The sequence below is a fragment of the Cylas formicarius genome, unplaced genomic scaffold, assembly GCF_029955315.1.
Source record: "Cylas formicarius isolate icCylForm1 unplaced genomic scaffold, icCylForm1.1 PGA_scaffold_7__23_contigs__length_41026272, whole genome shotgun sequence".
Taxonomy (NCBI): domain Eukaryota; kingdom Metazoa; phylum Arthropoda; class Insecta; order Coleoptera; family Brentidae; genus Cylas; species Cylas formicarius.
In genome coordinates, this window is record NW_026844352.1 from 27,693,003 (window position 1) to 27,707,965 (window position 14,963).

The 14,963-nt window shown below is 34.2% G+C and overlaps 5 protein-coding genes across 7 annotated transcripts; 3 read left to right on the forward strand and 2 right to left on the reverse strand.

Annotated features, from left to right (window-relative positions):
• Positions 1-5: 5 nt before the first annotated feature.
• Positions 6-7,122, forward strand: LOC132705476 (yemanuclein). Of its 2 annotated transcripts, none has more exons than XM_060676065.1 (10): positions 6-472; positions 2,555-2,665; positions 2,719-3,012; positions 3,071-3,139; positions 3,198-3,384; positions 3,482-3,652; positions 3,832-4,021; positions 4,079-4,318; positions 5,546-5,629; positions 5,687-7,122. In XM_060676065.1, the coding sequence occupies exons 1-10, from the start codon at positions 305-307 to the stop codon at positions 6,858-6,860; spliced, it is 2,688 nt and encodes an 895-aa protein (XP_060532048.1). In that variant the 5' UTR covers positions 6-304; the 3' UTR covers positions 6,861-7,122. The 2 variants fall into 2 exon arrangements, with proteins under 2 accessions (XP_060532048.1, XP_060532049.1); XM_060676066.1 differs by lacking the exon at positions 6-472 and adding an exon at positions 1,107-1,491 and having other exon boundaries at positions 5,687-7,121.
• Positions 7,123-7,538: 416 nt separating this feature from the next.
• LOC132705479 (large ribosomal subunit protein bL19m) lies at positions 7,539-8,904 on the reverse strand. Its single transcript, XM_060676076.1, has 5 exons — positions 8,548-8,904; positions 8,357-8,490; positions 8,139-8,298; positions 7,910-8,087; positions 7,539-7,856 (listed from the first exon to the last, which is right to left on the reverse strand). The coding sequence occupies exons 1-5, from the start codon at positions 8,822-8,824 to the stop codon at positions 7,727-7,729; spliced, it is 879 nt and encodes a 292-aa protein (XP_060532059.1). The 5' UTR covers positions 8,825-8,904; the 3' UTR covers positions 7,539-7,726.
• Positions 8,905-8,979: 75 nt separating this feature from the next.
• On the forward strand, positions 8,980-10,142 carry LOC132705481 (large ribosomal subunit protein mL48). Of its 2 annotated transcripts, XM_060676078.1 has the most exons (4): positions 8,980-9,127; positions 9,179-9,439; positions 9,487-9,537; positions 9,590-10,142. In XM_060676078.1, exons 1-4 carry the CDS (start codon positions 9,032-9,034, stop codon positions 9,599-9,601), a joined length of 420 nt encoding a protein of 139 aa, XP_060532061.1. In that variant the 5' UTR covers positions 8,980-9,031; the 3' UTR covers positions 9,602-10,142. The 2 variants fall into 2 exon arrangements, with proteins under 2 accessions (XP_060532061.1, XP_060532060.1); XM_060676077.1 differs by having other exon boundaries at positions 9,487-10,139.
• Positions 10,143-10,170: 28 nt separating this feature from the next.
• On the reverse strand, positions 10,171-13,131 carry LOC132705478 (myotubularin-related protein 6). The gene is made up of 11 exons (XM_060676075.1): positions 12,904-13,131; positions 12,736-12,849; positions 12,317-12,637; positions 12,001-12,261; positions 11,815-11,947; positions 11,508-11,740; positions 11,201-11,451; positions 10,975-11,103; positions 10,744-10,870; positions 10,375-10,686; positions 10,171-10,313 (listed from the first exon to the last, which is right to left on the reverse strand). Exons 1-11 carry the CDS (start codon positions 12,925-12,927, stop codon positions 10,173-10,175), a joined length of 2,046 nt encoding a protein of 681 aa, XP_060532058.1. The 5' UTR covers positions 12,928-13,131; the 3' UTR covers positions 10,171-10,172.
• Positions 13,132-13,234: 103 nt separating this feature from the next.
• Positions 13,235-14,937, forward strand: LOC132705108 (uncharacterized). The gene is made up of 3 exons (XM_060675542.1): positions 13,235-13,865; positions 13,914-14,492; positions 14,774-14,937. The coding sequence occupies exons 1-3, from the start codon at positions 13,331-13,333 to the stop codon at positions 14,935-14,937; spliced, it is 1,278 nt and encodes a 425-aa protein (XP_060531525.1). The 5' UTR covers positions 13,235-13,330.
• The last annotated feature ends 26 nt before the right edge of the window (positions 14,938-14,963 follow it).

Below are 14,963 nucleotides of genomic sequence, written 5' to 3' on the forward strand. Positions count from 1 at the left end.
TGATGATGTTTGTAGTTTTGGGGAGTGCCTAGCCCCCGTAGATAAATGGAGTTGTTTTCTGTATTCGGTGGATTACAATTATTTGGAGGACTTCAATCAACACAACTTATGGCGACATCTAGTTCAATTTGCCCAGACTGGGCGGTTTTCGCAGTGAACTTTTCATTTCAAAAACACCACGCATTGCGCATTGGATTGCGCAAACGGCGCAAACTCGTATTTGTGTGCTTGTTTGGGAATAGTGCATTTTAAATATGTTGGAGCGAAACCGGGCTGTGTTTTACTGAAAAATTTGTGATGAAATATGTCAGATATAAAACGTGTCGTGTTGACTACATTGGAACCACAAAGAGTGACAGATAAAACGGTAAAAAACTTGTGCAAAACGTTGAGAATATGTGTAGCTCTTCCAGAATCAAACGAAGACAAGTGTCCAGAATACAACTATAAGGACGAGTTAGCAGCTGCAAAGGTAATCATGACAGAAAATGGTCACGAATTGTATTTTAGGATCGTTACAAAGGTCGAACGATCCCGTTTCCTCTTATTTTGCAGTTTTTTTTTCGTTTATTCGGGTGCTGTCACGGCGATTTTTCAGAATGAATTCCACCCTCATACAGTCCCTCGAAACGACATTTTTCGTCGAAAATACGATAGGTTTTCGATTTAATTACTGTGTTTAATATTAAAGACGCCATGTTTGAAGCATATTTTACAAAAATGTGTATACGCCAAATCATATTGTTTGCAAATCACGCGACATACGTGAGTTAGAAAGTTTGGATGCAAGTCGCGGGAATGCTTGTCTCAAATCGCAAATACTTCTCGAAAAGTGCAACATCCAGGGCTCTCCTAATTTAATCGATTGGGGTTATGTCCTTATTCTTTCGCATTCACAAACCTAGCCTAAGAGAAGTAGTAGTCTACTCCCATCGCACTGACGTAACAACGTTGAACCATATGCACCGATTTCTCTGTCACGTAGGTGCATTAGAGCGTTTTATAGGAATTTATTGCGGAAATGTGAAGCCTTTTGAAATATAATTGTGTTCGTGGATATATATGCTTACAGTTAAACGGATGACAAGGCTTATAGACACAGCGCTGTCCTTATTTTATTCTGGGCGATAACCGAGCCGTGCCAATTTTGCGTATTCAATGTTTCAAACCGTTTCTACTACGTGCAACATTAATTTATAACTTGAGTTTGTCTAATCTAAATTGCTAGCCCATGCATAGATTTAATAATTAAAACGAAGCATTGGGATAGTTAGTTAATGCTTGAAGACGATAATGCAAACAGAAAGCTACTTGGTAACAGAGTTGCATGTCAGTTGACCGCAGGAACAAAAACCCGCGTTTGATTGTGGTGGTTTGCTTTGTTTCTAACTCGTGCATTCATAAAATTATTTTTTCTATATATGTTCCCCTCAAAAATGACCGTTCTGTGTGTGCATTATATAGGCAAAAAAATGTCCAATTTCTCCCAAGGTAAGAGAACTGAATGATGATGAGTCAGAGATTGTCCGATTTTCTTTTTTTATAAAATTTGAAAAAAGTCTTCAAAAATTCTGTTTTTTTAAATCCTTTTGTATGAGGTGCTTAATTAACATTTTCTTGGAATGCGTTATGCGGATTTTATTGCAAATTTCTCGGGATTGTCGATACCGATTGGCGCGCTTTTATCAGGAGCGCATCCCGTAGAGGAGGTGTTTCGAACGCGTAGATTTCCGAGCTGCGACATTGCCGGCTCGTACGAAAAGTATGAAATACGTACGTACCTTACCCAAATCCCGAGCCTCAAAATTATGTTGTTAACTTTTAAATTGTTTTGGTAGATAGTTGTATTCTGTATTTTTTTTATCCGAAATGAATTTATTTATCTAAATCAATAATAAGCAACGACGACAAAAATGGAATTGGAAACAGAAACAGGTATATATTTGTAAATTTAAAATTTGTTGTCTTCGTTTTTATTTTTGGGGCAGCTTGTTTACGAATTTACCATAAACGTAACCGCAACCAAAATCAAAAATGATAATTAATGTTCAATTAAAATATTTTAATTTATAATAACACTTGGACTACCCGGATAACAAGCGGAAAGGAAATCTCGTTTACAAAAAAATGGTGCTCGCAAACATATATTCTGATTTATCAGTTTGTAGGAAGGTGTGAAAACTAGGGAAGTATTATTACGTCTTAATTAAAGTATTTGTTATTTTTTTGGAAGGTGAAATTTTTATCAGATCTTTGCTTATGGAATGTTACAGGAATAAATACACCAAGTTCAATTCAATTTATACGTGTTTATGGGTAATTGTTAGTAAATTTTTCGCATACATAAAAAGTTATAAATTCTGTGTGTAAGGGGCACGCAGTGGATCAAAATTTTCATCAAATTAAAAACATTTGTTAGTTTCATTAAGATCATCTAGGATATACTGCATTTGCATACTTTTGGAAGATTTTAATTCCTAATGTATGTTCTTATATTCTAATCAACTTTATCGTAATTTCTATATTCTTTTTAACATTACGTAAAATTTTTCAGAAAAAGGTTAAACAGAATATCAAGGAAACCAACAATGTACCGAATGGGCTGGACCTCTTTGATAATGACGATGACGTTCGAAGAATTGCACTGGAAATGGAAGCAAAATATGTAAGTTTGTTTTATTTAGCCCAAAAAAAGTATTATTGGGTTTGCTCTCATAGGGCTCCGGGTTGAATCCAGGAACGAAAAAGCGACGCAAAGGTCGCAAAGACGATTACGCCGACATTGGAGCAGGATATGATGAGTCTGACTCCTTCATTGATAACACCGATGGTTATGACGAGATTATTCCACCAAATGTAACAACCGCGAGAGGGGGATTTTATATAAATAGCGGAGCTCTGGAGTTTAAGACTGATGATGAAGCAACGTCTGAAGGGTCATCCAGCGGTGATGATGAAGAGGCAGGGGGCAGTGGCAACGAGGAAGGCGAAGCCAGCAGAGTAAAGAAAAAGGTGGGTCTCAATTGTAAACAAATATATAACTTTTCTGATATGTGTGTTTAATGTCAAGAGAGCTTTGGATACCACAGACGATGAGGAAGCAGACAGCGATGCTAGTGTGGGCTCCCAAACCAACAAGGTATTAAAAAAGTAATAGTTTGCATTAGCTAATGTAAAAAATATTCATATTTTTATAGAAAGATAACTTGGAAAAACCAAAAATAAGTATGCAGCAAGCTATTAAGAAAAAAATGTTTAGTCCACAAAAGATTCAAGTGAAAAAGCGCCGGCTGCTCGATTCCCAAAAAAGAACTGTCAAAGATTTGCTCCGCGAGAAACGAACAGATTTAGATATGACAATTCCGGAAGAATTCAAGGATACTGGTAATAACTTCTCACCAAATCCACTTCTCCAAAATAAACAAAAAAATTATTGATTTTGAGATTATTTTCACTATGTCATAGAATTTTGGTATTTCAGATGTTCCAATGAGAGATGGGACCAAGGAAAACAAAAAACCAATGAAATTAAGCAGCGTGTCCGATGCTATTGAATCAGTAATAAGCAGATTGGATGGTGATGGTGTGGTCCCATTAGAAAATAATATCAATGCTAACATTACAAAGGGAGAGCTTTCCACAAAACCTATAGGTTTGTTATTAATTTCTTTTTTAAAGCTATTTGACCTGGAAATACTGTGCACTGCAGCTACGCCAAAACATGCACTTTAGTGGTAATTTTCCCTGATTGCAAGTTTCACAGCAATTCCAGGCCAGAAAGTAACTGTAAATGTTTTCTTCGTGAAACATTTTGTTCTTTATTATCTTCAGCCATTCCCCTACCTTTGCCAGAAATGGAAAATCATCACAAAGTAAATAAATTTGAATTTGTCAAGTTGCCCGAGAATCTTCCATCCGACATTATAGACATTTTAGAAGGCATTAAAAGAGCAGCTCGGGATTACAAGGCAGGAGGAAAACTGAAATTCTTCAGTGGAGAAGTCAATGTTATGTTACTTCAGTGAGTATATACATTTGGCCTGGCCGTAATAGATCTATTAACGTGTTTTTATTACAGATTAGAAAGGAAATGCAAGTGTCTGGGGCGATCCTCAAGGGTTAAAGTGTACGAACATTTGTCGCATTTCGTGCAATGCAGAAAAGAAACTCTTGTGAAACGTGCTAAAAACTTGGTACTAGCAGATGAACAGAAAAAAATGAATGTAGCCATTATCAAACTGAAGACTGAGATAGATCAGAAAATGCCATCTCTGATATCCAATCATGAAAAAGAATGCCAAAAGGTTCTCCAACAAAAGTAAGATATTTTTGTCCGGTTTTTTATTAGTTCATACAACATTTAGAGTTCTCCAAACGATATATCGTTTTTACGGCATCATCCGGTATTTAACTTTGGTAAATTTTTATGAAGGTCTAACTGTAGGCCTACATCCCTTGGGTTTCTCTTTGTAACCCTCAATAAATATATTCGCAATTTCGCAATGATGTTCCAGAACCGTACTTTGGTACTTCATGCATACAAATGCTGAAAGCTGACGGATTTAATAAATTGGATAGGATAAATTGTAATAAAATGTATATGGTACCTCAATAAGAATTGCGCACTGAGTCTTGAAAAACAATTGAATAGCAGTAAGTTGGTAATTACTAATTACAAACACAAAACGTTATAGAAATAACGCCAAAGTTTCGACAGCTAAGAAAATATTATTTCATAAAACTGACAGCATATTCTGATATCACCAACTTCCATTATAAATCAATTATCTACATAAGATTTTGTATTGCTTTCCTAGAAAAATATTTTAGAGTCATTATGTTAACCCTTAAATTGGAAATCTTTCTAATGTGTTTTTAATATAGAAGATCAACCAATCTAATGGGTAAACTGGACTTGAAATCAAGCTACCTTAAGTACGGACTGTTTTAGGAATATTTAAAAAAAAAGCACAGTAATATGAATTAATATAACGGTTTAATCACAGAAAATTTCCCTACTCTTAAAATACAGTCGGCACGCCACAGTTCTTGTCGGCTAACATTTTAAATACGGCCCTGGCTTGTGATACACGTGCTGAAAAGAATGGTCGCTTCCGCTTTACAGCAGGCAAATATTAAGCCAAAAAAGGTTGTAAACGCGGTATATCTTTCCCAGAACTCTACTGAAAATATTGCATTTTACTGCCCGCAATTTTTTTATTCAGACTCTGTCTACTTTGTGTCATTTCAAGCAAACTTACCCTAAGTTCATAATAAAATTGAGGTTTGAAAAATGTACTTTCCAAATGCCCCTTATTCAGGTAAACTCGGTTCAAATATTTCGTGTTAAAATTAGTTAGATCTATCTTGTTATGTTGTTAGGGATAGAGTCCTGTAGGATTGACAGATTATTTCCGAATTTTATAATAATGAGGTTGATTTATTTTGTTATGCAATTGTATAAATATTTGAACGTTAAAAACTAATTTAGTAAATTTATTAAATATTATTGATTTTAAAAAATATGTTTACCTTTTTTTAAAAGATTTTCTCATGAAGCAACCACCAATGACGAACTAAAAGCTTTAAAGGCGCCAAGGAGAAGATTTACGTTTTCCGAGGACATGAAGTAAGTCAACATCTGAAACATGTCTGTGCCACATAAATAATTTGTTCAAATTTTCAGGCGATTGGTCCGCGATATCTTAGGCCACAAGAAACGCTGCCTTCTACTTGAAGGCAGGCAAAAAGATTCAATAGAATGCCTGTTACTGGAATATTTGAAGAACAACATTTTGGTTCTTTGGCCAGATGGCTGGATGTCGATGGTCGTGCTGAAGAAGTTCTGCAGCGTTGCAATGATAAAAACGCCAGATCCCAAACTTTTGAAGGCACCGAACGCGTCAAAAGGTCAAAAACTGCCCATTTCTTCCGCAGCTCCCCTCAAACTAGCTCAAACCTCCGCCAATCTTACAATAACGCCGGTGAATTTAAACGATAAGTTGGCGGAGGTCGTTTCAAATCAAAAACTGCATGAAACCACCATAAAACCAATTAACAAGGATGGCAGAGAGAAACAAAAGCTTCCAAAAGATAACGGAGTTATAGTAATGAACTCGAAAGAGGAAACTGTGATAGCGACCAATCACTGCCAGATCATTGATCTCACGGAAATCCACACCAAATCACCTAGAGAAGAGGAAGTAAGTTTGCTGCATACACATAAGATTCACAAAGAGGATACCATTAAGTTGCACACCGAAGGCGAATTAAGAGGTGTTAATTTGGTTACCTCTGTAAAGGATGATTATTCAAAGAGCAAATACCTCAATAAGGAAGAGCCAGTCAATTTCGCCAAAAGTCAAAAGGATGACGACTTACGAATCCCCAAGTTTACCAAGTTTCACAAGGAAGCTGAAGCTCATCACATGATTTCTTCCCGTACGAGAAAAGAGGACATCATGACCTTGCCATTTGCTAAAGAGAAGGAGCATTTGGTTTCTCATCCATTACAATTCAAGAATGAGCAGAACGAAATTGATTTGAAAAAACTGCAGGATATTACTGTGACTCCGACCATGCAAAATGATCGAGATGACGTTCAAAAAGTGATGGAAAGTTTAAAGGCACTGCAGAAATTGTCGTCTCCAGCCAAAACTGAAGTTAGCAGTTCCCCGGTTTCAGTAATAGCATTTAATAAAAGTTACTCGAATTCAAGTCACGGTGTGAACAGCGGAGGCGTCGGCAGGACAGATTTTGTAGGCTTCCAAGATGAGTTTCAAAAGCAGTTTATAAGTTCATTAAGTACTTCAAAATCGAATTCGGTCGCAACGAAGTCTTACAACAGGTCGTGCAGTTGAGTGGCAAGTAGTTTTTGTGTGGTAGCAGAAGAGAAGAGGCCTTCTAAGTGATTAGTTTCCCCTGTTGTTAAAAAAAGCAAAAGATATATTTAGAGACTATGGGGTATTTATTGTAAATAAGTCTGCAACTGCCTAAAAATTGATGAAATTGTTTTTCAAGTATTGTAAATTATGGAAAATTGTTTATAATGATTTTTATATAGTCATTCCCTGTAATATTTATTTGCGTTGTATATACATTTTTTTCTTTTTCATTTGTTTTGTTTTATTGTTGCATCTCAACCAATCAAGTTATATGCACGGAGTTTTTATAATAGTTGTTCAAAAATCATAAACTTAACAAAACCACTGCGTAATGTGTCTGTCATGAGCTAATTTGAACATATCTGGTGCTTTACTCACGGGTTGGAAGGAATCGGATGTTTGTTTGAATCTTTATAATACTGATGTTTGTGAGTTCTGATGGTTTCTCATTTTCCTCGTCACTCAGTGAATATATTCATGTGCATCTTAGAAAGATTATAGTATGCAACATTTGAAAACTTTTAGACACCCATTTCTTAAACACTCTCCTCTGGTGCCTAAAGTATCATTTATCAAACATATAGAATATTATGCCATCTTGATAATCACTATTTCAATTTTTGGGTTGAACTAATTGACTGTACTCGATGAAACTCCACCCTTCAGGATATTTTTTGTTTTTATTGGCACATTCATTAAATATTATTCAACTAAAGAAATAATCAAGTATTAAAAAAAATAAAATCTGCAAAGTTCTGTTATATATTAAAAGTCAATAATTGGAAAATGTAAATCTAATTACAGACCATGATCTATGTGTTTTAATAAACCATGTAAACTTATTATGATAATTTGGTTGGTTTGACGATAACCCGTCTCCTTTTTAGTTTCTTTCTCTGAAGCTCTAATTTGTGCAGTTCAGCTTCAACTTCACTGAATATTTCTACCTGTTCTTCTTCAGGTATTGTTCGCCTAAAAAATAATTACAAATCTTTTTCCAAAACTTGACCAACACAGCTACTCACATATATTCTTTCATTAAATCATACTTTTCCCAAGGTTTTTCTAATTTTTTGGCTTTGATATAGAATCTCTCAGGTAACTCAAGGTCTTGGACCCCCTTCAAATTCTTCCGTTCCCATCTTTCAAGCCATGGTCTGGGTTTTAACTTAACTTTAATTGGATTCACTGGTACTGAGGCATCTTAAAAGGCAAATGGACTAAAATATCAATATTGACAAATGTCTCTCATACCATCAGGTAAAATTTGAGCTTCCATGTTAACATCAAATGTACTGTATTCTGGCAAAGCATCCCTTAGGTACAGTAATTCATCATCTAGTCTTTTTTCCAATTTTAAAACCTCAACTTTATGAAGTGTTGGGTCATACATGTCATAATAGATTTCAACACCCTAAAAAAATTTCATTTGATTCATTAAAATTTAAAACAAGAACACTATTAAAACTAACTTGGTGGTCTATAACATTTCTTATTATAAAAAAAGACCGTAACCCACAACCACCTCTTTTAATGCAAATTCCAACAAATCTTTGTATTTTTCCTGGTGTGTGTTTATCAGCAGAATAAACTGCCAATATGGACCCTAAAAATAATGTCTAATTAGGGTACCCTCTCACAGAAATACAAATAATATGCCTACCAACATAAAATTCAGGTATATCAATTTGTGTCCGTCTTGTTACCATATCAATGCGTTCCAATTTTTCTCTAATACGGTTCCTAAATTTAACGTTAGGATCTGGCAAAAATTCTGGATATGCATATCTGTAATCCAAAATCCTTTTTGTTAGATCCTCAACTTTGGTTTTAATCAGAACTTTCTCGGCGGCTGATGCATGATGTACAAATCTGCTGATAATTTTGGATGTATCTAATGATACAACCCAACGACTACATTTTATAGTTGAAGAAAGCATGATAAACAATTACAAACTTGATCCAGAATAAAATTTAGGTAAAAGTTGTCAAGGGTTAAGGCAACAATGAATTAAGTTCTTCTTTACATGTTCTTGGAAGCATTGCGAATTCTAATTTGTAATTTCAGAATGTTTTGGACGAGTAGAATTCTAGGCAGACCTTAAAAAGTAGATATAAAAATAACCTTTTTTTTTTAGGCACATAAAATGAACTCCATTAGAATTGCATTCCTCAAGATTTGTGGCAATACAAAAATCCATAAACGTTATGCTGGATCCTTGTATGAGCCAGACTATTTAGAAGTATTTTTGTGGAAGTAATTTAAAAGGCATGTCTAGAATGAGTCTTTTTAGAATATGAAATCAAAAGTTCCTTTATATGATACACTAAATATCCAACTGAGAGGATACGACTATCCGGTGCTTGAGAGCTACCAAAAGTATTTGCATCGTTTGATTAAAAATATAGACATAAATGTTGAAGAATGTTGGGCTGTTCCTCCACAGGTAATGCAGATATCAACATACAAACCAAGAAGTGCTGTGATCCAAGCCCAATATGTACTAAAAACTTATGAGAGAACTGTACAAATAACTGATATATCTGCCATTCAGGTATGCATATTTAAAAAAATGTTCATTCTTTCATGCATGTTTTATAGCTTCCCTTGCTATTACGAGCTATAGAAGCTAGTACACCTGCTGGAGTAACAGTAAGTATAGTACCACATGAACAATATCATGAGGAAATTCGATTTGTCCCAGATACCGAGTTAAAAACTTTAAAGCAAGAGTTGGAAGATTTGGGTGGGCCAAGAAAACCTAAGAAATAAATGTTTGGATTAACTAGTGTTATGAACTGGAAATTATTTATGGATTAAATTTTTTCAAGAGATTTATTACTTTATAATGGAAAGAAAACATGAACAAATAAACATTGACCCCATTTAAAATTGGACTAGCTTCAAATCTCAAAATAAAAAATTCCTAAAGCTTAAATAAATACAAAATCCACTGTGGACAAATAATTATAAAATATACTCATAATATCTGGAGTGCACTAAGCTAGATAAGTGTTATTTACGCTCTATTGTCCAGACAAATGAGTTATTACTCACTTTGTTTTCAAATGTATCGAACAAATAAATTCTTCATACAGGTCGGTCATTCACTATCCACTATGAGTTCCACTACTTCAGAGCAACAACTGATGGTATATCATAGCAAAGAATACAGATAGTAACATATTTAAGTAGTTGAATACATTTGAAAACAGTAGAGAGAGGTACAGCGAAAATCACAGAAAAGTCTATTCTACACTATTATGTGCCATGACAGCTTCTGAAACTTATGATTCCAAAGAGCTTCCTAAAAGATCATAACAAGGCTTGCAAACAGGTACTGCTTTTTCTGTTGTGTGTCCAGGTAACAGCACTTGTTTTGTGATACACCGAACACAGAAGATTTCCCCACACTTTCTACAGTGATTCTACAAAATAATGTATAAATGAAATTTAACTAATTTATATAATTAACAAAAAGAAACTAACCTTTTTGCTCAAGTGATCAAAAGAAAGTGAGCAGCTACATTCATTTATGTTCCTTAAAGCTTTCCAGTCAATTGCAACTGAATCAAAGTCTTTGGAAAGCTCATCAATTTTGGGCAGTTCTTGAGCATTACTAGAGTCTTTTTCTTCCACTTGCAATGGATGGTCGTGGTTGGCAGATTCCAAATCATGAGAAGACTTTTCATACAGCAATTTGTTGTCTAACTGTACATTATTACAAAATTGGGATTTTTTGGGTTTAGTTTTCCTCTTCTCCATAGTTTTTGAAATCAAATTTTTCACTGATGTTATTCTCTGTAAAATAATGATCTGCAAATGTACTTATAACAGTTAATGTGAACCAAGCAGTACCTTGGTTAAATATTTAACGTGATCATCTAAAGAAAATGAATGATCAGATGTAGCCAAGAGCAAATCAGCAGTTGGTTCTCTTGGATGCACTCCACTTTCAAACCTATAATACATTCCCCGCCAAAACCTGAAAGCAACAATTTTTGTACCTTAAACCCACAGGCTTGCATACCTATTCATGATTCGTAGAAATGATTACAATTCCTCTTTATATGTAAGCAAAGAACTCACCTTATATTCTGAGGAATAAGCTGAGGAGTTATAATTCCCGGACTCTCTTCAGAAGAATATAAGGGATTGATATATTCATCCAAATGATTTGCCATATAACCCCACAAGGAGTAAGTCCTCTCAGATAGCCTGTAATACAAATTGTTTGAGAAGGTATCAAATCAACTCATCATTAGCAAATTAGCAATTATAATGAAAGACAACCAAGTAATAAAACATTTCTTACCTTAAATCGAGTCTATCCTTTTCACAGTTACCAATGAAAGTGCCATACTGACAAGAATGCACATGATCATGAATAGTGAGCAAAAAATTTTCATTGAATTGGAATGTACACGGAAATTGCTGCATTAACTGCCATGTTGCGTCAAGTAGCTGAGTAAATACTGGAGAAATCTCTTTACTATCCGTCTGTATATGGCCACAACGTTCTGAAAACTTATGACCAAAAGCCAGCCAGTCCTTTTCAATTAGAGCCTAGAAACCAAAAAAATCATAAGTTTAAGGTTGTTGCAAAAAATGGTTAACATTACTTGATACCCGGAAATTGTCCTGTAATATGGGTCCAACAGCATTGATGCTAGCGAACATACTTGGGCAGTTCTGTCCCAACCATCAGAACAATGAACAATGACACTTATACCTTCTTCTAATGCTTCAGCAATGAATTGAGATGCGTCTAGGATTGATTTAATATGTCTCAGCCACCCACTTGATTCTATACCATTCAAGAAACTATTCATAGTTGGATTCTTTTGCTCACCATCTTAAATAATGTACAGCCATTAGTCAGAAGTCTATATTCAAAACTACCAAACATAATATTTATATTAAACATACTTTCTATGACTTTTAGCAAACTATTCCTCATAACATGTATATTCTCTACCCCCAAAAAATGAAATTTAATGTTCTCATAAAATGCTTCATTTTCATATCCTTTGCCGGCCGCTCTGTTTGCCATAGCATTAATCTAAAAGTAGGATTGAAAATAGAAAGTCTCTGTGTTTGTTAATATATTCTCACTTTTGGTCTTGTATCCACAACATACATAAAAGTAGCATTAGGATTAGTCCTCAGAATGTTATTTAACATTTTCTCATCTTCCATACACCTGGCACTAAAACCAGATAATGGCTGACTACAACGACTAATACTGGCTTTGTTATGATAGAGGTATGCTAATACTGGCAGTCTCCCCTTTGACCTGAACCGAGAACTACCCAAGAGGGTACTTTTTGTTGCAGAAGCAGGTATGTAAAGATGCTTAGGATATGTATCACACAGCTACAAAATACCTGGTACTCTTTTAAAATAAATTTAATGTTAAAGTTATGATTACCTCATACTCCATATTTAAGTCAGTCAACGCCCACTGTTCATTGGGCACTCCCATTCTTTGGTAAGCACCCTGTAAATCAAAAAACTTCCAACCAATCCGTTTTGGTATGTCATCAATTGGCGAGTTATATGTAAAACAATATAATGCTTCATAATTAGTCAATTGTGATAATTGATTTAAAGATAAATATATGTCATGACAATCCCGCTCCTTTGGTATGACAAACGTTACAGAAAGGAATGTTTTTGTCCTGATAAGGAGGGGTGAGCCAGTAGTTGTCAATGGAAGCTTTTCTAAGCTGGCCATATGCATATGGAGAATCTACAATTAAAGATAAATTATTATAAAATACTTCTGATATATGGGTAATTGATCTGATCTAAGAAAGGAAATGGACAAAATTAAGGGCAAAGTCTTACCCATGTTTCTCTTTTAGCTTCTGGATCAACAAATATCAAATGAGTTGCAGTTAAATATAAAGTACCCTGAGAACACGCTTTAGAATACCTATCCAGCATTCGAACACTCTCCACCTAAAATCATTTCAAGTATTCAAAAGTTTTTTTGCAGATAAAATAACAAGCTACTTTAGGAGTTCTTATTAATTCCATTACTATTCCACTTCTGGTTGAATATTAATATATTCCAAACAAGACTTAATTTCTATTAAGATGGAGCGTATTTTTGTCCAACTCTGCGCTCTATAAACTGTGTGCAGTTTGGCTTGCTACTGCCTGTTTCTATTTGCCTCTGTTACATAGGTGCTAAATGATCAAAAGAAATGTAGACTTACTAGTTTCACAGCAAACATATGATAAACCATGGAACCCAATACGTACAATGCTCTTTGCCAGATGCGCCATTTTTTTTTTGTTGATACCCGATGATTCTAGCGGTGTTGGCTAATAGAAGGAAAAAGAAGAATGAACTTTCACAGTTATCTATGAGTTAACCGAAATCATTGTCACGAATGTAAACAATAAGCAGCTTTCGTTTTTTAAAATTGTTTCAGAAATGGAAGAAATAAAACCAGCTGTACCAAACCAACCAGATTTTAAAGAGCTAACGCCGCAAGAATTTCAGCAAATGCTTAATTCTTGGTTTGAAGAAAAGGGCATAAAAACTGATTTAAAATCTTATTTGAAATATAAACTTATAAATATCCTAAAAACTACCATGATCGGTAAACGTTTAAAAAGCGGACCTAAAACTAACAGTTTAGCGCACCAAGCCTTACATCTAATAATTGCTGAGTACTTGTTTCAAAATCAATGCCATTATTCTTTGTCATTATTTAGCAGTGAGGTTAATTTAACCAAGATTTTACCTGAAATTAGTTTGTTTTTTGACACTAATAGTATTGCGACGCGGGGAAGGCTTGATAAGCATAACTTGGTCAACATTTTGGAATTATTAGGTATATCTAAAGATAGCGAATGTGGGCAATGTGTGGTGAACTTATATTTTGGCCCAGACTCAAACAAATCTATATTAGTATGCTTAATAGATAGCATCCAAGGAGAAGGACCCAGAATCTTAAATTACATTGGTTAGTAGTTTTCTGTAATCTGTTATTTAGTGAAACCTTTGATTTTAGATGAGAATTTAGATGACTATATGCAAAAAATTGCTCAAATCTTACTGACAGCCAATTTATCAAAACAAATGTATAACAGATTATTATTGCAGATTAAATGTTGTCATGAATTGAGGGACAAAGAATACAAAAATGAGTGTTTGAAGCTTATACATAAATGCAAAAGGGAGCTCAACAAAAGACAAAAGAAAATACAGAATTGCAATAAAAACAGAGAAGCCTTAGAAAAAGAACTCTTAGTGTCCCAGCAAAAGCAACAAAAACTTAATCAGCAACTGAATAACCAATTGAAAGAACAAGAAGTTTCTAGACAATTTGTAAAACAGAAAATTTCATCCAACATTTGTACTTTAAACCACTGCTCAGAAAGATGTGTATATTTAAATGACTGTATTAAATTTTATCAAAATGAAAATCAAATGCTTAAAATTGAAAACAAGAAACAGAAACAAGAAATTCAAAGACTAATTTTGAGTTATAATCAGTTAAAACTTGAACTGAGCAGTTGTCAAAGTAAAATTAGCATATTAACTGCAGGATTGGATGAGAATCAAGATAGAAATCTGAGACTCCCAGAAGGTAACTAATTTTTTTTGGCAGGATTAGACAAGCTGGGGAATAACCACTATTTCTTATAAATTTTAACTTGTTTATAAGTTCTTGTGGTCTCCCCGTGTAATTCAAACACTAGAAAACTTTTTATAATCATAGATTTTTTGTTCCCAATGTTTGAATTTATTTTTCTTTATGTATATTAAATCGCTTAACCACTGACACATTTTTAAAATTATGTAAGCACAACTAACCAAAACAATATTAGTTCCAGATATAACACCTAGTAATTTCTTTTTTATTTTAAGTGGGATTGAGAACCTATAATAATAATGGTGAAACTGACAGCAACTATTCAGATAGTTTATCAGAGGATATTTTGCAAGAAGCAAGAAGAAAAATAAAAGAATTGGAACAGGAAAGTGAGCAAGTAGATATGAAGTGTAAAAGTTTTATGAACATAATAAAATGATATTTTTATAAAATTTATAGGTTTAT